General features: G+C 52.1%; 1 protein-coding gene across 1 annotated transcript; it reads right to left on the reverse strand.

Moving 5' to 3' along the window:
* Positions 1-10,152: 10,152 nt before the first annotated feature.
* LOC120365328 (uncharacterized) lies at positions 10,153-17,837 on the reverse strand. Its single transcript, XM_074388053.1, has 3 exons — positions 17,205-17,837; positions 15,606-15,818; positions 10,153-14,754 (listed from the first exon to the last, which is right to left on the reverse strand). Exons 1-3 carry the CDS (start codon positions 17,835-17,837, stop codon positions 14,740-14,742), a joined length of 861 nt encoding a protein of 286 aa, XP_074244154.1. The 3' UTR covers positions 10,153-14,739.
* Between the last annotated feature and the right edge of the window lie 5,220 nt (positions 17,838-23,057).

Raw genomic sequence — 23,057 nt, forward strand, 5'->3', positions numbered from 1 at the left:
GGCTTGGGGTGACTTCCTGTGGACATGCTCCCACCAGTCCCCAGTCTGGGTCGGGTGTCTCTGACTTTGTGGGGTGTGCAGAGCTGTTCCATGCGGCTGTGTCTTCCCCAGTGCACCTGGTTCCAGGGCTACTACACTCACCCACCTGGGGCTTGCTGCTCACAGTGGTGCAGTGGCCCTCGCCCGTCTCATGGCATCTGCTGTCTTTGCCCTTGGCTCCTCACTTCATCCGGGGGTCTCTGCTCAGCACGGAGCCCGGCACCCGTGGGGATGGAACGAACCATTGCCTGTTGCTTCACAGGTGTGGTGTGTATGTGTGTGGCAGCCGGGAGGTAGCAAGGGGTTGTGTTCCTCCCACAAAGGACTGGCTGCCTTATGCCCACCTGCAGAGCCGTGGGTTTGGCCCTGTACCTGTAAAGGGTTGGAATCGCCTGTCCTCGCCTTTCGCAACATGGTTCTGTGAGGAGTTTAGTTTCGTTTTCACTTTGCTGGAGCTTGGCAGGTGCGTGGTGCTCTCAGTGGGCAGTAGACCACAAGATTGGCTGTATCATTAATTCCCATTGGTGGAAACATACGGGCAGTTGCAGACTGACCAGAGACTTAAATCAGTCTTCTAGGTCAGAAGACAGACGGCAAGCAGAAGTACCCTGTACCTCAGGATATAGGAAAATAGTGTTGCTTTGAAATACCCCTGTCCCTTCTTTATTTTTCCCCCATTTAAAGTATGGATGATGACTTAAGGGGTACTTAGCAATGGATTTTGTAAAATTGTTTTCCGAGGTCATCGGGCATTACCAGCTGTGCCCACATGGGTAGCGTGACCCCCAGCCAAGCCCCCCGGCCTTGACTGCCCTTGGTTCCTTACTTCATCCTGGGGTGGAAGCCCTCACAGCTGGTGACGGGCACTCTGTTTCCTTTCAGAGATGTTTGACAAGCAGCAAGCAAACACCATCTTCTGGAGCCCCCAAGGACAGTTTGTGGTATTGGCGGGCCTGAGGAGGTGGGTGTCCGCGCACTGAACCTGTCTGCCTCATGAGTAGTGCTCTGCCTGCTGCGGCGGAGACCCCTCAGGCGCCTGCACCCTGCGCTCTGGCTCCTCCTCCCACTTCTTGGTAGAGGGCGTGTTGCGCACAGAAAGGATTTACCCCGGTGTCAGTGGATGGGATGTTATTGAACCTTTGCGGATCCGTGACACTCCAAGACTGAGGCCAAGCCAGGGCAGATGGAAATAAGCACTCGCGGATGCTTTCGTGAAGTGACAGGCTGACCAGTCTGTGGGTTGTGGTTCTTTCGTGGTTAAACAAGTGCCTTCCAGCAATGCAGTTACCCCCCCGCCCCCGCCCCAGGAGGTCAGTGCCCTCTCTTCTAGCGGGAGGGTATTAGTTACACAGCTGTGGGGCTGCCTTACCTCTGTGGTTGGTGCCCCAGCCTCCAACACTCCTGAGCCAGGAGCAGATCAAGGTCAGCGTCCCCCACCCTCAGGTGCAGGGCATGTGGAGGTAATTATGGCATTGAAAGGTGGTATGGGTCTCAGCTGCGTTCCAACAGTGTGTCAAAATTGTGGAGAAGCTTCCAGCTTTCTGCCCTGAGTTAAAAGAATATCCTTTTGTCGCTGCTCTCCCTTGCTTCATTGTTGACACTTGATACTGTAATTTTGGAGGCTTACTTAGCCTCAGATAATATTTCCTGTGAAAATAGTAGTGATGGCAGACACGTGTAAGTAATACTGCACACTCTGCAAGCTGTGATTTGTAAGTCTCACAGTGGCCACCAGAGGCTGTTGCTGTGCTTGTTTCCATGTTAACGCCAAGGCTGGCTCCCTGGGGACCCCATGCTGTGCCTCTCAGGAGTGGGATGTCGGGAAGTATGCGTCTCCGTGAACCTGACGGTCCTGTTTGTCTCTGCAGTATGAATGGTGCCTTAGCGTTTGTGGACACTTCGGACTGCACGGTCATGAACATCGCAGAGCACTACATGGCCTCTGATGTTGAGTGGGATCCTACCGGGCGCTATGTAGTCACCTCTGTGTCCTGGTAGAGCCATAAGGTGCAGGCCCGAGGGCATAGCTTTGGCTGTGGATAGAAGCAGGAAGTGCTGGCTGGCCACTGACTCTGATGCTGTCCTGGGACCTCAGGGAGGGGCCATGGTGTTTAACAGAAGCCTCAGCTGGTGTTCGTGGCAGGAGGAGGAGGATTCTGGGTTATAGAAGAGGTGGCAGGAGCAGCCCCTACTCGTGGTGGGGGTTCTTACCCTGGGGCCCAGGGACCCCTGAAAGGGAGTGTGAGTGTGTCATGCATGAGTGTTTTTCTGCAGAGAGGAGTCATTTCCTTTAAAGTGTGAACAGTTCCATAACCTCAGACATGAAGGTCTTCTCTTTGGAGTCAGTGGTCGAGTCCAGCCGCCGCCTTACCCACAAGTTCTTATTTGAAAACTGCTGATTAAGTTTGCCGAGGACTTCTTGTATTTAGTGACTTTTAGAAAGTTGATGGAGGTATTGACGCTTAAACCGTCCATGCAAATAGAGTCTATGAGATCAAATTAGGGTAATTTTATTGAATGAGATACTGAACTTTTAGGAGTATCAACTTACCGAATATTACTACAAGTGTCTAGACTTAGAAACCTTCACATTTAAATCAGGGTGTGTTGATCACAGCCTGGGTTCAGGTATGTTCATATGTTACTGTCGTGGGGCCTACCTTGACACCATTTTAGGGCAGGCACAGTGGCTCACACCTGGAATCCCACCACTTTAGGAGGCAGAGGCAGAAGAATCACTTTAGCCCAGGAGTTTGAGACTAGCCTGAGCAACGAAGTGAAACCCTAACCCCATTAAAAGAAAAGACCTTCTAAGCTATTGACCACTCTGCTTGAGGTATAAACACTTAGCTCCCACAATGCCAGCCTGTCATAGGGAGTTTATCCTGGGTGCCAGTGAAGGTGCCGTCCTTCATGAGAGAGTCCTGCTATGAAGACAGTGGAACCGAGCAGCATGTGGTGACGCAGTTGGCTTACATCGGGCGCGGGGTTCTTGTTGCCAGCAGGAGCACCTAGGCCTGTGCTGTGATGAGCACTGCTCCAGCTGCTGTGTGCCCTGCACCTTGGGTTGATTACATATTTTGTGTCTTTCATTTACTGACCACCTCCCCTGCTGCATGTCAGCTCAGCAGAGGTAGAGCTTTGTTTGGTTCACACGTGTGCCCGATATCCAGGACCTTGTTCAGCAAGTGACATAGTCACTGTTGTGGCTCTGCTGACCCCTTTATGTCCTGGTGTGTCCCTGCCCTGGCCTAGGTGGACAACGCGTACTGGCTGTGGACTTTCCAGGGACGCCTCCTGCAGAAGAACAACAAGGACCGCTTCTGCCAGCTGCTGTGGCGGCCCCGGCCTCCAACACTCCTGAGCCAGGAGCAGATCAAGGTCAGCGTCCCCCACCCTCAGGTGCAGGGCATGTGGAGGTGATTATGGCATTGAAAGGAAAAGTGGTTAGGCTGGTGACTGGGGGATAGGTCCTTTGAAGAGACAAGGGAACAGTGAAAAACGAATGGAATAGAACAGCTTTAGGATAGTTAACTGAGGTCTTCAGCTTGTTGAGGGAAGTTTTACATGAACCCAAGGGGTGGATGAAAAGATGCCAGGGGCTATTAAAAAGTCCTGGTGGGATTAGAAAGTGATTTGTCTGGGATTTACATAATGATGGTAAAATAGGCCGATGGTATTAGGTCAGAACGAAGAGGAGGGTTACATCCCAGGAAAGAAGTCAGGCTCAACGTGAAACATGGGAGAGAGAGCAGGCGCGAGCACTCCTGGGGCACTGTGTTCTGTTAATGACTCTGGATGTCACTTCATGGCGGCAACTTTGAAGATTGCGTTTGTGCTTCTTGCTTTGCATGTTAAATCCTGAGTGACAGTAGTCTTTTGTTTCAGCAAATTAAAAAGGATCTGAAGAAATACTCTAAGATCTTTGAACAGAAGGATCGCTTGAGCCAGTCCAAAGCCTCAAAGGTGAGCCTCGTTCCCTGAAGTGAGAGCCATGTGCTGCGACATCCACCATCACAGCAAAGGCGGGCTCACGTCAGGGCTTCGAGGGGGCTGCTGTGTGTCTGCTCAGAGTTGCTTCTGCCCCGGAGACACTGGTTCTGTTTTCCTCCTAGGAGGGATGCAGTGGGGGACTGGGGCTGGCATGGGGGCTTGGAGTTGGTGGCCTCACTGCTGTTCTGTGGGCGGGGGCGGCGTTGGGAGGAAATGAGAACGAATGGACTGCCATTCCTGCCTGAGCACCTCCAAATTCCATTTTCCTGGCTCTGTCCCCGGGTGTGTGCCCTTCGCAACGGCGAGGCAGGTGTCACCAGTTCTGTGGCTTCCCCCCCACCATGCCACCATGCCTGGGTAATTTTTTGTATTTTTAGTACAGATGGGGTTTCACCATGTTGGGCAGGCTGGTTTTGAACTCCTGACCTCAAGTGATCTGCCTGCCTTGGCCTCCCAAAGTTCTGGGATTACAGGCGTAAGCCACCAAGCCCAGCCAAATTTTTTACTTTTAGCAGACACAGGGTTTCACCACGTTGGCCTGGCTAGTCTCAAAATCCTGACCTCATATGATCCACCTGTCTCGGTCTCCCAAAGCGCTGGGATTACAGATGTGAGCCACCTTGCCTGGCAAAGCCTGCTGTCTTAACCACCAATGCCCTCCTGCTTCCGCTTCCCATCGGATTCCTTCTGCAGCTCAGGCCTGGTCCATGGCCGGCACTTGCTGGGGGCTATATGGACAGGAGCTGCCCCGAGGTATCCTGTCTTTTCATGGTCTCCATCTTTCGAAGGACAAAAGCATAAAGAAAAGGGAGTTCACTTACAATGTGGAAAAGTGCTGGCTAGAAGCCAAAAGAGCCCCAGGAACCTGGACTCAGCCCTGCAACTGACTAACTGACTCCTGAGAACTGCTGGCTGGCCCTGGTCTCCTGGGACCTCGGTTTCCAAAGCTGTGAGCCCAGGTGGGGTGGGGTGGGGTGGGCTGGTCGATGGTGGGGTGCTTGGTACAACCCAGTGGCACCTCCCTAGACCCCATGGCTCCTCTTGGCCACTGGGGTCCCCAAGTTCCTCCCAGCCAGGGAGCTCCTTGGTGGATTAACCAGCTGAGGTTGAATTTGGTTTCTAATTGCCCTGTTTCCCACCCCCCCCCAATTCCCTGGGAAAGGCTCCTTTGAACCTGTCTATCCCCAGGGACCCTAATACACTTTGTGTCATAGTTAGGTATTTATATGAGATGGCCCTGGGGACGACCAGGTACTCAGAAAAATAAACAGCAGGACTGGGGAACTTGGCTGAGTCCTTTATTTTTGAGTCGAGGTCTCACTCTGTGGCCCAGGCTGGAGTGCAGTTATGGGATCACAGCTCACTGCATGCAGCCTGAAGTCCTGGGCTCAAGCGATCTTCCTGCCTCAGCCTCCCGTGCAGCTGGGACAACAGGCATGCACCACTATGCCTGGCTAATTTTTTTTTTTTTTTTTTTTTTTTTTTTTTTTTTTTGAGATGGCGTCGACTCACCGCAACTTCCACTTCCTGGGTTCAAGTGATTCTCCTGCCTCAGCCTCGTAAGCAGCTGAGATTACAGGCATGCACCACCACATCTGGCTAACTTTTTGTATTTTTAGTAGAGCCGCGATTTTATATTGGCCAAGCTGGTCTCGAACTCTGACCTCAAGTGATCCACACGCCTTGGCCTCCCAGCATGCTGGGATTGCAGATGTGAACCACCACGCCCAGCTCAGTCCTTTGTTCTCCTGTTTCCTGTGTCTAGTTCAGCCCTGGTGAGCCACAAGAGGCAGGGCTAAGAGTGCAAACACTCAGGTTCATGTGCAGAGACCCTGAGCACAGCGGCTAGGCACCAGCTCGGCCCTTCCCATCCCTGACCCATGGGATCATCAAAGGGTTTGGCTTGGTGGGGCCCAGGGCCGCCTGCCAGTACTGGGAGCAGTGGTGCTTGAAGTCCTGGCCCCTGAGCGAGGCTGGTGGGTGCTGGGCCACTGTCCTCGATGTGGTTTGACCAAGGCAGCATTTATGGGGTGTGAGTGTGAGTGTCGGTGCAGTAGTGGTAAACAGTGCTCCTCAGAAGCAAGTGGAGAGGGTGCTGGGCGGTGATGTGGGTGCCTGACTCAAAAGCACAGAAGCCTGCAGCCCTTCCTGGACCTGGACCTGGACCAAGCCCCTTGGAGGGATCCAGGGTGAGTGCCAGGCCTGGGGTCTCTCCAGGGTCCCCATTCTGACCTATCCTGACCAGCCTGGCCGGCTCACTGCTCACAGATGGTGGTGCTCATGGACCACGGCGAGGACCCAGAGGACGCGCCACGCACACACCAGTCCCGGGAGGGGACCTTCATCTTCGACAGGGTGTTCGACCAGCACACAACTCAGGTTTAACCACCTGCCCCTGCTGTCCCTGCGTCCCCCTCTGGGGCTAGAGAACCTGGCGAGGACATAGCGGCCAGGCAGTCTCAGCCCTGTCTTCTCACAGGGGTCTCCCTGGGGACAAGGAGACTGTGCAGAAGCTTATCCTGGGGGCGGCAGTGGGAGACCCTTCATTGAAAGCTCACCCCAGGGACGGCAGGGGGAGACCCTTCACAGTGCAGGGGCCGTCAGCTTCTGGCTTTGCCCGGGCTCTTTCATTCATGCACTCAGCCCTTCATTCCACAGAGCGGCCCTGTGTTCCGTGGGGCTAGAGTGCAGCCCTGCCCGCTCACCCACATCCCCGCATGGAGGGCAGACCATAGCAAAAGGAGAAGCGAGCCTGCTGTGAGCACTCATGGTGTCCGCGAGGGCCTGCGGAGGGGCTGGACGCTAGACCTCGGGGGAGAGAGCCAGAGGGACAGGGATCCGGACAGAGGCTTAATTGTGCCCATTTCACAGAAGAAGCACCATAGGAGAGACTGCGTGGTGGGGCCCAGAGCTGAACATTTGGACCCAGAGTCAGGTCACAATCCCTCCTAGTCCTCCAGGTCACCACCCTTTACTAGGGACAAATGCTGTCAATTCGTCACCTGACCCCCATCTGGGAGGGGGGTCACAGAGGGGAGCCAGGACCCAGGGAGGGGTGATGGAGTGAATGGCAGCCCTTGCTGAGTTGGGTAGGTGGGATTTGAACACTTGCCTCCTGAAGGGGAAGCGACAGACCCATCACCAGCGTGAGAGGACAGGGGATGTTTGGCTCTCAGACAAAGCCTGACAGGGGATTTCAGGCTTCTTCCAGGCCCTACAGCCAAGTGACTTCCCTTCCAGTGGTGAAGGGTAAAATCAGGGCTCCTGTGCTCTCTGCACCCCATTTTTTTTTGAAACAGCGTCTCACTCTCTTTTGTTTTTTGAGACGGAGTTTCACTCTTCTTGCCTAGGCTGGAGTGCAATGGCTCAATCTCAGCTCACTGCAACTGCCACCTCCCAGGTTCAAGTGATTCTCCTGCCTCAGCCTTCCGAGTAGCTGGGATCACAGACATGCGCCACCACACCCAGCTGATTTTTGTATTTTTAGTAGAGATAGGGTTTCACCATGTTGGTCAGGCTAGTCTTGAACTCCTGACCTCAGGTGATACACCCACCTCAGCCTACCAAAGCGCTGGGATTACAGGTGTGAGCCACCACGCCCAGCTCTCTGTCTTTTAATGGCCAGCATTTCCAGGTGGAGCCCACCTCCAAGTCCCCCAACCCTGGCGAGTGTCTACGCTCCTCTTCCAGGTGCAGGGAAGACCCACACCATGCTGGGTATGGATGCGGAGCCCGGCATCTACCTGCAGACCTTCACTGACCTCTTCCAGGCCACTGAGGAGACCCGGGACAGCGCGGACTACAGCGTGTCCATGTCTTACCTTGAGGTGAGCCTGCCACCTGTCTCAGTTGCCTTGTCTGCAAAATGAGCATGATGGCACCAGACGAAACACACCTGTGTGTGTGACATCCTCAGCACTGCGTGTTACCCCAGAGGCCAAGTGACCTCGTGGAAAGCCCCAGTCCCCAGGGCTGAGATTTCTCAGGAGGTTCAAAGCCCAGTGCTAAGTTGTAATTCTTTTTTTGAGACGTAACCTTGCTGCTGTGTCACCTAGGCTGGAGTGCAGTGGCACAATCTTGGCTCACTGCAAACTCTGCCTCCCAGGTTCAAGAGATTCTCCTGCCTCAGCCTCCCCAGTAGCTGGGATGACAGGTGTCTGTCACCACACCCAGCTAATTTTTGTATTTCAGTAGAGATGGGGTTATACCATGTTGGCCATGTTGGTCTCGAACTCCTGACCTCGTGATCCGTCCACCTCGGCCTCCCGAAGTTCTGGGATTACCAGTGTGAGCCACAGCACCTGGCCAGTTCTTGTAATTATTTTGTGCCAAAGCTACTTTGCTCCCAGCCTTTCTGTTCCTCCTCAGATTTATAATGAAGTGATCCGGGACCTCCTGAACCCATCCTCGGGGTTTCTGGACCTCAGGGAAGATTCCAGGGGCAGCATCCAGATTGCAGGCATCACGGAGTTCTCTACCTCAAACACCCATGAGGTGAGGGTCACAGGGGCTCATGGAAGGAGACGTGGCTGAGCCACTGTAGCCACACACGTGCCAGAGCTCACAAGGTCCTCCTTCAGGTTCACTGCACAGGGACAGACTCGCAGTTTCCATGTTGTTTCCAAGCATGGACTCGATCGGCGGGGGGGGGTTGGCATCCTTATCACTGGCCTCCTGCCTGGTGCTCAGGGCGCCATCACTGACGGAGCACACACTCTTCCCTCTGTCTCCAGACGCAGGCTCAGGGTCCTTTTCAACACAGCACTCCAGGGCTGGGCGCAGTGGCTCACACCTGTCATCCCAGTACTTTGGGAGGTCGAGGTGAATGGATTGCCTGAGCTCACAAGTTTGAGCCATTGCACTCCAGCCTGGCAACACAGTGAGACTCTACTAAAAATACAAAAAAAATTAGCCAGGTGTGGTAGCGGGTGCCTGTCATCCCAGCTACTCGGGAGGTTAACGCATGAGAATCACTTGAACCTGGGAGGTAGAGGTTGCAGTGAGCCGAGATTGTACTACTGCACTCCAGCCTGGGTGATAGAGTGAGACTGCCTCAAAAAAAAAAAAAAAACAAAAACAAAAAACAAACAAAAAAAACAACCCAGAAACCCCACAGCACTTCAGGCAGTCACAACCCTCTGAGCCGGCTCCTATCTGGAACCCGTTTGCCACCCCTGATTCTAAGAATTGCTCATGTAGCAAGGGCATGGAAACTGGAAACATCTGCCCGATGTCTGGCTTTCCTTCCCTCTCTGCTCTTAGCCACGCCCCGCACTACTGGCAGCCTGGGCTTCCTGACAGATCTGGCTGGGCATCTGTTTGCTCACAACACCTTCAACGGTTCCCTCTGGCCTCCAGAATCAGCGTAGACCCAGCCTCAGACCTAATGACCATGTGCTCCCGCCATGCTGGCGCCAGCATCCACAGGCCCTCACCATCATCCCTCAGGCTCTTGCGTTGTGGGTCAGCCTTCTGGCTTACTCTTGTTTTCTGTTTTTTCTTTTTTTGAGACAGAATCTTGCTCTGTTGCCCAGGCTGGCATGCAGTGGCACAATCATAGTTCACTACAGCTTTGAACTCCTGAGCTCAAGTAATCTTCCTGCCTCCACGTTTGTTTTTGTTTTTGTTTTTCTTCTTTTTTTGAGAGGGTGTCTTGCTCTCTCATCAGGCTGGAGTACAGTGGTGTGATCTTGGGTCTGCAAGCAAGATCTGCAACCTCCACCTCCTGGGTTCAAAGAATTCTGCCTCAGCCTTCCAAGTAGCTGAGATTTCAGGTGCCTCCCACCAGGCCTGGGTAATTTTTTGTATTTTTAGTAGAGATGGGGTTTCACCATGTTGGCCAGGCTGGTTATGAACTCGTGACCTCAAGTGATCTACCCACCTCACCCTCTCAAAGTACTAGGATTACAGGCATCAGCCACTGCACCTGGCCCTGCCTCAGCCTTCTGAGTAGCTAAAACTACAGACACCTGCCACCATACCTGGGTAATTTTTGATTTAATTTTTTTTGTAATGCCATGTTGCCCAGGCTGGTCTCAGACTCCTGGGCTCAAGTGATCCATCCACCTTGTTCTCTCAAAGTGCTGGGATTACAGGTGTGATCCAATGTACCTGGCTCTGTTCTTTTGTTTTGTTTTTTTTTTTTGAGACAGAGTCTCACTCTGTCGCCAGTCTGGAATGTAGTGGCACAATCTTGGCTCACTGCCACCTCCGCCTCCCAGGTTCAAGAGATTCTCCTGCTTCAGCACCCTGTGTAGCTGGAACTACAGGCACTCACCACCATGTTAGCTAATTTCTGTATTTTGAGTAGAGACTGGGTATCAGCACGTTGACCAGGATGGTCTTGATCTCTTGACCTCGTGATCTGCTTGCCTTGGCCTCCCAAAGGGCTGGGATTACAGGTGTGAGCCATGGCCCGGCTGGCTCTGTGGTGTGGGATTACAGGTGTGTAATCCCACTCAGCTACTCAGGAGGCTGAGGTAGGAGAATCACTTGAACCCAGGAGGCAGAGGTTGCAGTGAGCTGAGATGGTGCCACTGTACTCCAGCCTGGGTGACAGAGTGAGACTCCATCTCAAAAACAAAACAAACAAAAACAACCACAAAAAAAAATGTAAAGAGAAATGTTTCTGTAAATTTGACCCCTTGGTCCAATCTGCTCTCATCAGAGCTGAAGTCGGATGGGGTGGGCCTGGAAAGGGTCCCACTTCATCATCAGGGTCACCTCCCTGAGGACTGACCCCTGGGATCTGGCACCAGCTGCCCTTTTCAGGGGTTGGAGCTGGAATCTCAGATGTCCTGGCGACGGCTGGGGCAAGGCTAGCACCCCTGGACAGGTGGCACCCTGAGGCTCCCCTCACCCCCATTCAGCGGTTTTCCCCTGAATAGGATGCCCTAGGTGGGAACAGCCGCACCGTGATGATCACCCACATCAGCCCAGCCAGCACCTGCTTTGAGGAGTCTCGGACCACGCTGCCGTACGCTTACAGGGCCAAGAATATCAAGACCAGGGTGAGGACTTCAGGCGCTTGGAGTTCAGATTTTTAAGTGTGCAGTCAGTGGCATTAAGTACGTTCATGTTGAGCTCAGTGCAGAGGCTCACGCCTGTAACCCCAACACTTTGGGACACGTAGGCAGGTGGATCGTGAGGTCAGGAGTTCGAGACCAGCCTGGCCAACATGGTGAAAACCTGTCTCTACTAAAAATACAAAAATATTAGCTGGGAATGGTGTCACATGCCTGAAATCCTAGCTACTTGGGAGGCTGAGGCAGGCGAATCACTTGAACCTGTGAGTCGAAGGTTGCAGTGAGCCCGGATTGTGCCATTGCACTCCAGCCTGGGTGACAGAGCAAGAATCTGTCTTGGGAAAAACAAGTCTTTGTGCAACCATTACCACCATCTATCTCCACAACTTGCTCATCTTCCCAAACCGAAGCTCTGCACTGCAGCCTTGACCTTCTAGGCTCAAGCCATCCTCCCGCTTCAGTCCCCCAAGCAGCTGGGACTACAGGTGCACACCACCATGCCCAGCTAATTTTTCAGTATTTTTGTAAAGACACGATCTCCCTGTGTTGCTCAGGCTGGTATTGGACTGCTGGGCTCAAGTGATCATCCTGTCTCAGCCTCCCAAAATGCTGGGGTTACAGATATGAGCCACTGTGCCCGGTCTCTGCACCCATTAAACAGTAACTGCTCACCCCCTTCCCTAGCCACTGGCACCTTGCATTCTACCTTCTGTCTCTATGAATTTGAGGACTTGAGGGATTTCATGTAGGTGGGGTTTTTGGTTTTTGTTGAGATGGAATCTCACTGTGTCACCCAGGCTGTAGTGCAGTGGCATGATCTCGGCTCACTGTAACTGCTGCCTCCTGGGTTCAAGTGATTCTCCTGCCTCAGGCTCGTGAGTAGCTGGGACTACAGGCTCTTGCCACCATACCCAGCTAATTTTTGTATTTTTTTGATGGAGTCAAGGTTTCACTATGTTGGCCAGGCTGGTCTCAAACTCCTGACCTCAAGTGGTCTGCCCTCCTCGGCCTCCCAAAGTGCTGGGATTACAGGTATGAGCCACCACACCTGGCCAACGGCCTCATGTAGATGGAATACACGGTATCTGTCCTGCTGGGACCAGCTTATTTAACCCAGCAGCATGTCCTCGAGGTCCATCCATTTTACAGCAACTCTCAGAATTCCCTTCCTTTTTTTGTCTTTTTGAGACAGGGTCTTGCTCTATTGCTCTGGCTGGAAGTGCAGTGGTACAATCATAGCTCACTGCAGCTTCGATCTCCTAGCCTCAAGTGATCCTCCTACCTCAGCCTCCCAAGTAGCTGGGACCAAAGGTATGAGCCACCACACCTGGCTAAGTTTTGAATTTTTGGTAGTGATGGGGTCTTGCTATGTTGCCCAGGGTGGTCACAAACTCCTGAGCTCAAGTGATCCTCCTGCCTCGGCCTCCCAAAGTGCTGGGATTACATGTGTGAGCCACCATGTCTAGCCAGTTCCCTTCCTTTTTCAGGCTGAATAGCATCGACTTGAATTTTATAACAAATGCCATGTTTGCATTCTTACATTTTGTGTGTGTGTGTTTTCTGAGATGGTGTCTCACATCCTCACCCAGGCTGGAGTGCCATGGTGCGATCTCGGCTCACTGAAACCTCTGCCTCCTGGATTCAAGCAATTCTTCTGTCTCAGCCTCCCAAGTAGCTGGGATTACAGGCGGGCACCACCACATCTGGCTAACTTTTTGTATCTTTTTGTATCTTTCTGTAGCGGAGATGGGGTTTCACTGTGCTGGCCAGGCTGGTCTTGAACTCCTGACTTGGTATCTGTCCGCCTCGGCCTCCCAAAGTGCTGGGATTACAGGTGTGAGCCACCATGACTGGCCCATGTTTCATTCTTTCAAACGCATCCTTTGTGGGGCATTTCCTGCCTGGTCAGACTCTGGCTGCGTGTCCTGCCTGCTAGGTCAAGCGCAACCCGCTGAAGGTCTCCTATCGCATCGCGCAGTACACGGAGGTCATCTCCGACCTGCGCAGGGAGATCCAGAACCTCCAATCAAAAATTGAGAAGCAAGAAAAGAAGAAAAGTGAAGCCGGCATCCAGGATGCCCGAGGTAGGCAGGCCGAGTGGGGGCTGGTGCCTCCTGCAGGTACAGCGCAGAACCTATAGCTTGCAGTGAATGCCAAGAATGAAGCACTCAGACAGTTCCAGTTGAGCGGGGCTAGGGAGTATCTCTTCTGAGAGAGTCCGCCCCAGCATCCATCCATCCATCCATCCACCAAGTATTTATTGAAGGGCTTGTATTAACTACAGACATCCACTAGATGGTTACTTGAGGTGGGATACTGAGGCACCTGTGACCTTGTATGCACTCAAACTGCATTCTCAGGAAGCTGTTTTCATCGTTCCTTATCACACCACACACTCCACTTCCCGACCTGTTTTCAGGGTCTACGAGTTTCATTCCCATGCACAAATAACATACACACAGCACTTCAGTATGTTTCCACTCCTGACCTCAAATGCCATGTACATAAGCTTTAATATGTTGCCGTGTGCCCCCTACAGCGCAGAAGCACTGTCAGCCTCCCAGGGCCTGCAGGACACGTCCCTGTCCTGGTTACCCCTCCCTGTCTGGGGCTGCGTGCTTGGGCCACTCTGAGCACCTGCACCCAGAGAGCACTTTGGTGGCCCTGTCTGGACGTTAGTTTCAACCTGGCTACCACCTCACTGTGTCCCGACCCAGAGCTCTAATTCTTCCCTTGTAAATGGGGGTTGGATTCTTTCCTTTTTCTTTAGAGACAGGGTCTTGCTCTGTGGTCCAGGCTGCAGTGCAGTGGTGCAATCATAGCTCACTGTAGCCTCAACCTTGGGTTTAAGTGACCCCCCTGCTTCAGCCTCCTGAGTAGCTAGGACTACAGACATGCCACCACACCTGGCTAACATTTTTTTTTTTTTTTTTTGAGACAGAGTCTTGCTCTGTTGCCTAGGCTCGAGTGTAGTGGCATGATTTGGGCTCACTACAAACCTCTGCCTCCCAGGTTCAAGTGATTCTCCTGCCTCAGCCTCCCATTTAGCTGGGATTACAGGCACCTGCCAGCACACCTGGCCAATTTTTGTATTTTTAGTAGAGATAGCCAGACTGGTCTCAAACTCTTGACCTCAAGTGATCCACCCGCCTCAGCCTCCCAACGTGCTGGTATTATAGGCATCAGCCACTGCACCCAGCCCGAAAACTTTGCTTTAATGACTGCAGTAATTCCATCATCTAGATGCACCATGATTTATTTTGTCAACCCCAGTTTACTTGACATTTAAGGAAAAGGCAGCTCTTGACCACTGCCCTCAAGGTCATGGGAACAGACTGGACAAACCATGCATGTCCAGGGTGGAGCCATCCATTGGGGCAGACAGGGGAAAACATTGATTACCTGCTGGGCAACTATTAGGTAGGAACTCACTGTGGGAAACAGGAAGACAGGAATGATTTTGCCCATGGAGCTTACATTTTAGCGGGAAAGACAGGTATAAAACATTTATCACAAAATGTTACCTAATCATAGATGTGTAGAACACTGTGAAAGAGGAGGCAGGGTGTCATCAGAGCAGGTGGCAGGTAGCCGAGTGAGAGTCTGGGAATGTTTCACTGGGAAATTGAGGTCTGAGCTGAGATGGTTGGCCAAGACTCAACACTATTTGGGTTCCTGAGACTCAAATCCAGGTAGCCTGACCCCAAGCCAGGGAAAGAGGGGGTTTAAATTTCTCTAAACCATCTAACCATTTATCCATAAGTCCAACCATCCATCTACCCATCCACCCATTTACACATCTACCCACTCACCCATCCATCCATTTACCCTCTGTTCACCCATCTACCCTTCTGTCTATCTACCATCCATCCATTCACCATCCACCCATCCATTCATCCATCCTCATCCATCCACCCATTTATCCATCTTCATCCATCTGTCCATCCATCCATCCATCTCCAACCATTCATCTCCATCCATCCACCCATTCATCTACTCATTCATCCATCCATCCATCCATCCATCTATCCATTATCCATCCATCCATCCACCCTTTATCCAACCTCATCCATCTGTCCATCCATCCATCTCCATTCATCTCCATTCAGCCATTCATCTTCATCCATCCACCCATTCATCTACTCATTCATCCATCCATCCATCTATCCATCCATCTATCCATTATCCATCCATCCATCCACCCTTTATCCATCCTCATCCATCTGTCCATCCATCCATCTCCATTCATCTCCATTCAGCCATTCATCTCCATCCATCCACCCATTCATCTACTTACTCATCCATCCATCCATCCATCTATCCATTATCCATCCATTTATCCATCCTCATCATCCGTCCATCCATCCTTTTATCCATCCACCCATCCCCAACTATTCTCTCCCTCCATCCACCCTTGTGTCCACTCATCCATCCATCCATCCATCATCCACCACCCACCTGTCCATCTCCATTCACTCATCCATGCACGTGTACTGAGCTTATCTGTGGGCCAGACACCATCTTGGTGGGCAGGCACGGAGTTCAAACCTGGCTTAAGTAGCATTGCTCCTGGTGCAGCCAGCTCCCTTCCTGCCCGCAGTCCCGATGCTGTCCCATGACGCAGAGGAGGATAGCCACGTACAGATGAACAAGATCCAGGCACAGCTCATCAGGGCCTTCAAGGAGCAGATGGAGATGCAGCGCAGCCTGGTGGAGCTGGAGAACACCAACATCGAGCTGCACATGGATGTGTCCCGCCACCTGGTGACCGTCACAGAGAGAGTGTACCCGCCGGCTCGGCTCCACCCGGACCCCAGCACTGTCCCTCCTAACAGGGCAGGGCTGGCCTGCCGGAGCAGAGGGGCCACTGCTGGGGGCTCCTTTTGCTGCTGGCCAGCCACCCTCTGCTGCCTGCAAGTTCCTATTCCTCCCTGCTCTCCTGCCCCTGTAGCTACACTGGGCCAGGTAGGAGAAGATTCCAGATTCCTTTGATCTCTCACACAGGCTAGAGTCCAGAGGCATCCTGGTAGGCCAGCCAGGCCCAACCCCACAATAGGAGGGGATACTGAGGCTTAGAGGAGGTATGGGCTTGCCCACGCCTAGGCCAGGGCTTTTCTCTCGTTGCACACTTACTCCCTGCTCAAATGCACTGAGCACAGAGTGGCACGTGCAGAGATACTGGCCATGCGATTAGCATCCACACCAGAGTGTGTCCGGAGGTGAAAAGGGGCCGTTGCCAAATACACTGGCCGGGCGTGGTGGCTCATGCCTGTAATCCCAGCACTTTGGGAGGCCAAGGCGCTGGATCATGAGGTCAGGAGATCCAGACCATCCTGGCCAACACGGTAAAACCTCGTCTCTACTAAAAATACAAAAATTAGCCAGGTGTGGTGGCTCACGCCTGTAATCCCAGCACTTTCAGAGGCCAAGGACAGCAGATCACCTGAGGTCTGCAAGACTCCATCTCAAAAAAAAAAAAAAATCCTCAAATCCTGGCCACATCTCAAACCAATTAAACAGAACCCCTAGAGACGGGCTTCAGGCAGAGTATATTTTGAATGTGATTAGAAAGTGCAGCCAGGCCAGGCGCAGTGGCTCACCTCTGTAATCTCAGCACTTTGGGAGGCCGAGGTAGGCAGATCACCTGAGGTCAGAGGTTCAAGACCAGCCTGGCCAACTTGATGAAACCCCTTCTCTACTAAAAATACAAAAATTAGCCAGGCATGGTTGAGGGTGCCTGTCATCCCAACTATGTGGGAGGCTGAGGCAGGAGAATCGCTTGAATCCAGGAGGCAGAGGTTACAGTGAGCCGAGATTGGGTCACTGCACTCCAGCATTGGATTATAGGCGTGAGCCACCCACAAGACCCCCATTTCTCTAAAAAGAAAAAAAAAAAAAAATTAGTGGGCATGATTGCATGCGCCTGTAGTCCTGGCACTTTGGGAGGCTAAGACGGGAGGATCACTTGAGCCCAGGAGTTTGAGGCTGCAATGAGCCACGGTCCTGTCAAGGCACTCCAGTGTGGGCAACACAGCAAGACCCCGTCCTCTAAAAAACAGAAATAACAGCTACACATCTATAGATCTGGTTCACAGATGAGAAAACAGAGGCCCCGAGAGGCGAAATTACCGGCCCAACACCACACACCTGACGAGCTTGAGAGAGGGTAGGTGGTTGGGAAAGGCGTCCAAGTCCAGGAAAGGTGCCCCCAGGGCCATGGCTCAGCGTGACCGGGCAGGGCACAAGACCAGGGCACCAGGACAGGGGCGAGGAGGAAACTGTCGCCGAGGACGCCTCTGAGAGCCCCAGAAAGGCGCCTCGGAGCGCGGCCAGCTGTAACCTGGACAGGGCTTTCCCGGCGCAGGAGGGCAGGGGACCCCTAGGGACGGAGGCGCGAGAGGCCACAGGGACCCCCCAAGGGACGGGGACGCGGGAGGGCAGGGGGACCCCCGAGGGACGGGGGTGCGAGAGGGCAGGGGTATCCCCAACGGACAAGGGCGCGGAAGAGCAGAGGGACCCCCAAAGAACAGGCGCGCGGGAATGCTGGGGGACCCCCGAGGGACTGAGGCGCGGGGCCGAACGCCGGGCGCGGGGGCAGGAAACGAGTCGGGGACCGCGCACGGCGGCTGAGCCCCTCCCGCCGAGGGTGGTCGGGCCGCGGGACCAGAGCAGGTGAGTGCTGCCGCAGCCCCGCGCCCTACCTGCCGCCTGGGGATCCGCCTCCTTGCCAGCCTCCGCCTCAGCTGCCGCCCAGACTGCTGCGGCCGGAAGCGGATCCATCTCGCGGCCAGTCATGTGAGCCCGCGCGCCCACGTGACTTCCTCCCTCGCCGCCCGGCCGCGCCCCGCCCACACCCGGCCTGGTCTCCCCGCCTTCCCGGCGCGCCACGCCCACAGCCCGCCCCTGCTGGGCCCGCCGCCCGGCCTCGCCCCGCCCACATACCCCTAGTCACGCCCACAGGCCCCTCCCCGTCCACGTGGACACAGAGCCGGCAGGCTACGCTGGTTCCTTCCGCCTCAGGTCAGACCTCTGAGCTTGCCAGTGCACCGCCTCGGGCGCAAACCGGCACCCGCCGCACCCTCGTTTACTCACATCTCCCCTTGCCCAGTCACGCCCTCGTTCCCTCATTCACTGATCACACCGGGTTTCTGTGACACGCGCTTTCTCATTCATCCACCCTCCCACTCATTCGCTTACCCGTGCATTGCATCTTGCATTCATTCATTCACACATCCACTCACCCACTCACTGCATCCTGCATTCCCTCACTCACACAACCACTTACCCACTGCATCCTGCATTCTTCCACCCACCCGCTGGCCCACTCTGGTTTGCTGGTTGCCACCTGAAGGTCAGGAAGCCCTGGCTGAGAATACAAAAATGCTTCCTGTGCATTCCTCGATCTGGAGGAGGCACAGATGGCCAGAGTGGAGTAAGTGTGCTGACTGTTTCCAGACGGAAGCAAGGCTGTGGGTCACACCGTAAAAGAGGGTGAGGGTGAAGGGTGATCTCTTCCCTACATGGGTGAAGGGATCTCTGGATGGATGGTGCCGGAGTTGGGACTGGAGGAATGAGGATTTAAGCAGGAGGAGGGCACGAAGACTCTGAGACATCAGCTGCAGATGCTGTGGTCATTCCAGGCTAAAAGTGTGGGGGGTGGCATGGAGATTGGTAGGCCTACATCAAGAAGGGGCTTGTTTCCTAAGAAAGGATCCTGGACCTTCTTTTTCTTTCTTTCTTTCTTTTTCTTTTTTTTTTTTTTTGAGACAGAATCTCACTCTGTCACCCAGGCTGGAGGGCAGTGGCATGATCTCGGCTCACCTCAACCTTTGCCTCCCAGGTGAAGCAATTTTCCGGTCTCAGCCTCCCGAGTAGCTGGTATTACAGGAGTGTGCCACCATGCTCAGATAATTTGGGGGGAGGGGTTGTCTTTTTTTGTTCCTTTTTGTGGAGAACAGGGTCTTGCTATATTGCCCAGGCAGGTCGCAAGCTCCTAGGCTCTCAAGCTATCCTCCAGCCTCTGCCTCCCTTAAGAGCTAGGATTACAGGTGTGAGCCACTGCGCCCAACAATTTTTGTATTTTTAGTAGAGATGAGGTTTCACCATGTAGGCCAGGCTGGTCTTGAACTCGTGACCTCAAGTGATCCTCTTGCTTTGGCCTCCCAAAGTGCTGGGATTACAGGCGTAAGCCACCATGCCCAGCCATCCTGAACCTTCTAACACTGATGTCACGCAATGTCCCGGGACTTGATTACAGAACCAAGAGCCCAGAACCACGTCAGGTCCTAGGAAGCAACCCCTTCTCACCAGGTAGTTCCTTTGGCTATAGCTGCTGGACCCTCCCTCGGTTACAGATGACTGCACTGAGGACTCCATAAGGTCCCAGCACACCAGGACCTCCATGAGAGCAGGCATACCCACCATAACCTGGGAGGTGGAGGTTGCAGTGAGCCGGGATCGAGATGTTCTTCTGCTGATGGACATGTAACAGCTTTCCCAGGGCACAGTGGGACATGGCAGGTTCCTGTGACCTCCCACCCACATCTGATAGCTGCTTCCTTCCTCCACCTTGCGCTTCCTTTCAGCTGCAGTTGCCATCAAATAATGTACTCAGCACTTTCCCTGATGTCACACACACATACATACTCCATCCACTTCCTGATGATATTTTCATTAGAGACAGGGTCTTGCTGTGTTGCCCAGGCTGGACTGTGGTGGCCCAATCATAGCTCACTGTGGCTAAAACTCCTGGCCTCAAGCAGTCCTTCCACTCCAGACTCCCAAGTAGCTGGGATTAAGGCACAGGCCACCATGCCCAACTGTTAGCTACATATTTTGGGTCTCAAACTAGATTATAAGATATTTACTAAATTTTTAAAAATTCATTGCACTCAGCTGGGCACAGTGGCTGAGGCCTATAATCCCAGCAATTTGGGAAGTCAAGGCAGGAGGATCACTTGAGCCCAAAAATTCAGGACCAGCCTGGGCAACATAGTGAGACCCCATCTCTGCAAAAAATAGGAAAAAAATTAGTCAGGCATAATGGCACACACCTGTAGTCCCAGCTACCCTGGAGGCTAAGGCAAGAGGATTGCTTGAGCCAAGGATGTCAAGACTGCAGTGATCTGTGATCGCATCACCGCACTCCAGCCTGGGTGACAGAGTGAGCCCCTGTGTCTAAAAATAAAAAATAAAATTGGTGCACTAAAAACTAAATTGGCCAGGCACGGTGGCTCCTGCCTGTAACCCCAGCACTTTGGGAGGCCAAGGCCAGCAGATCACCTGAGTTCAGAAGTTCAAGACCAGCCTGGCCAACACAGTGAAACCCCGTCTCTAATGAAAATACAAAAATTAGGCCAGGTATGATGGCTCACGCCTGTAATCCCAGCACTTTCGGAGGCCAAGGACAGCAGATCACCTGAGGTCTGCAAGACTCCATCTCAAAAAAAAAAAAAAAAAAAATTCTCAAATGCTGGCCACATTTCAAACCAATTAAACAGAACCCCTAGAGACGGGCTTCAGGCAGAGTATATTTTGAATGTGATTAGAAAATGCAGCCATTCCAGGCGCAGTGGCTCACCTCTGTAATCTCAGCACTTTGGGAGGCCGAGGTAGGCAGATCACCTGAGGTCAGAGGTTCAAGACCAGCCTGGCCAACTTGATGAAACCCCTTCTCTACTAAAAATATAAAAATTAGCCAGGCATGGTTGAGGGTGCCTGTCATCCCAACTATGTGGGAGGCTGAGGGAGGAGAATCGCTTCAATCCAGGAGGCAGAGGTTACAGTGAGCTGAGATTGCGCCACTGCACTTCAGCCTGGCAACAGAGTAAAACTGTCTCAAAATAAATGAGTAAAATAAAAATAAAAAAACAAAATCAGTGGGAGGCAATGCAAGGCCAGCCAGACAAGGCCTCTGTCCTGCAAAGCCTCCTGATGAAAGTGGTTGGAGAAGAACACACACAGAATAAAGCCAGGGCTACAGGTAGAAGCATGAGGGCTGTGTTGGGAAACGGAGGGAGAATAACTGGCTCTAATTCAGAATGCCTGCTGGAGAGGAGATGCGGTCCCAGCAGGTCGTGAGCTCTGTTGCTGGACACCTCTAGTGTTTGCAGTTCCTTGGGAATATCACTGACATACATCTGCCTTCAGGAGATCCTCCCCAAAGAATACTATTCCTGTTTACTCAGGGAACAGTAAAAAGAAAATGGAATTTCTCATTTCTTTTTTGAGAGGAGTCTCGCTCTTATTTCCCAGGCTGGAGTGCAGTGGCGCAATCTCGGCTCACTGCAACCTCCACCTCCCAGGTTCAAGTGATTCTCCTGCCTTAGCCTCCTGAGTGGCTGGGATTACAGACACGCACCACCATTCCCAGCTAATTTTTGTATTTTAGTAGAGGCAGGGTTTCACTATGTTGGGCAGGCTGGTCTTGAACTCTTAACCTCAGGTGATCCACCAGCCTCCGCCTTCCAAAGTGCTGGATCACTCCCCTGCTTGGATCATCACCAAATCATGCCTGGGGTACTGCAACTTTCTAACTGCATTCTCCGCCTTTACCTTTTAGAATTTGTGCAAAAATAATGAATAATGTGGTCTTTGGTGCCAGTTTGCTTGAGATTAAAAGTCTGCTTTGGCACATGGTATTTAACCTCAGGCCGGTTTATCAGATGGGGTGATGATAATTCGGATTCCGTCAGTACCCGGCGTCGGGTCCTCTGCTGTAATACAGACCGAAATCGACCTTGGTCTGGAGAGCCCACGTGGCCGGCCCCTGCCCACCGCCCGTGCAGGCATAGTTCCTGTCTCAGCCCCTCGCTGTCATGTGGGTCTTTGTTCCCCGCAGCCTCTGCCCTGTGCGTTCGGTTACAGCCTCAGATTGGCTCAGCCCTCCGTTATAGCATGGTCCATCGCACTGTTCTTTTCCATTTGAGCATTTTTGTTTCGAGTACATATTCAAATCTGTTTGTTTAAAAAGCTGTCTTGTTTGACGTGTCAGGTCTCTGAGAGCAAGGGGCTTAGTATGTCTCTCTCACTTTGGATACAGAAGCAAAAAGTTTGAGACCACTGATTTTTAATTAAAGCAGTAATAATGGAGCAGCAGCTGTGTTCGAAGTGGCTTTGCTTTGTCAGGACGAGTGCTTTAGTCCTGTAGGTAAAAATTCCTAATTATCGTTACAGTAATTGGTTTGTAGGCCCTATTTTAGCAAGTCTGGGAAAGTTTCTAGACTGTACTTCTGATTTCTGAAAACATGACGAACATAACTAAAATAATAAAGAAATATGAGGGAAGAGTGGGGAGTTAGGAAAAATAGGAAATCTTAAGGAAGAAGATTGTGGCAAATTTTAACTTTAACAAACAAATAAAAAGCAAGATAATTTATAAAATCTGTAAAATGGGAATAAGATATCTTAAAGCATTTCATGAGGGTTAAATGAAATAATATTTACAAATTACTTAGCTCAGTGCCTGCAACACAGTGACTCTTTAGTAACTATTACCTATAATTGTTAATTAGATGATGTGTGTAGTCAACTTCTTCCTGGGTTAGTCTTGGGAGGGTGTAAGTGTCCAGGAATTTATCCATTTCTTCTAGATTTACTCATTTATGTGCATAGATGTCTGTAGTAATCTCTGATGGAGTTTGCGTTTTCTGTGGAAACGATGGTGATATCCCCTTTATCATTTTTTATTGCATCTATTTGATTCTTCTCTCTTTTCTTTTTTATTAGTCTGGTTAGCAGTCTATTTTGTTGATCTTCTCAAAAAACCAGCTCCTGGCTTTATTGATTTTTTGAAGGGTTTTTTTTTGTCTCTATCTCCTTCAGTTCTACTCTGATATTATTTGTATTCTGCTAGCTTTTGAATTTGTTTGATCTTGCTCCTCTAGTTGTTTTAATTGTGATGTTAGGGTGTCCATTTTATATCTTTCCTCACTTCTTATGTGTGCATTTATTGCTGTAAATTTCCCTAGACACTGCTGTAAATGTGTCCCAGAGATTCCG

This window comes from Saimiri boliviensis, chromosome 1, assembly GCF_048565385.1.
Source record: "Saimiri boliviensis isolate mSaiBol1 chromosome 1, mSaiBol1.pri, whole genome shotgun sequence".
NCBI classification, from domain to species: domain Eukaryota; kingdom Metazoa; phylum Chordata; class Mammalia; order Primates; family Cebidae; genus Saimiri; species Saimiri boliviensis.

What these genes read in the sequence shown, in the direction of transcription:
- LOC120365328 (XM_074388053.1), bottom strand. Translation starts at nt 17,837, where the DNA reads ATGGATCCGCTTCCGGCCGCAGCAGTCTGGGCGGCAGCTGAGGCGGAG. An exon ending in CCCTCTCTCAAGCTCGTCAG is followed by an intron (nt 15,819 to 17,204) that starts GTGTGTGGTGTT and finishes GACGGTCACCAG; the next exon opens with GTGGCGGGACACATCCATGT.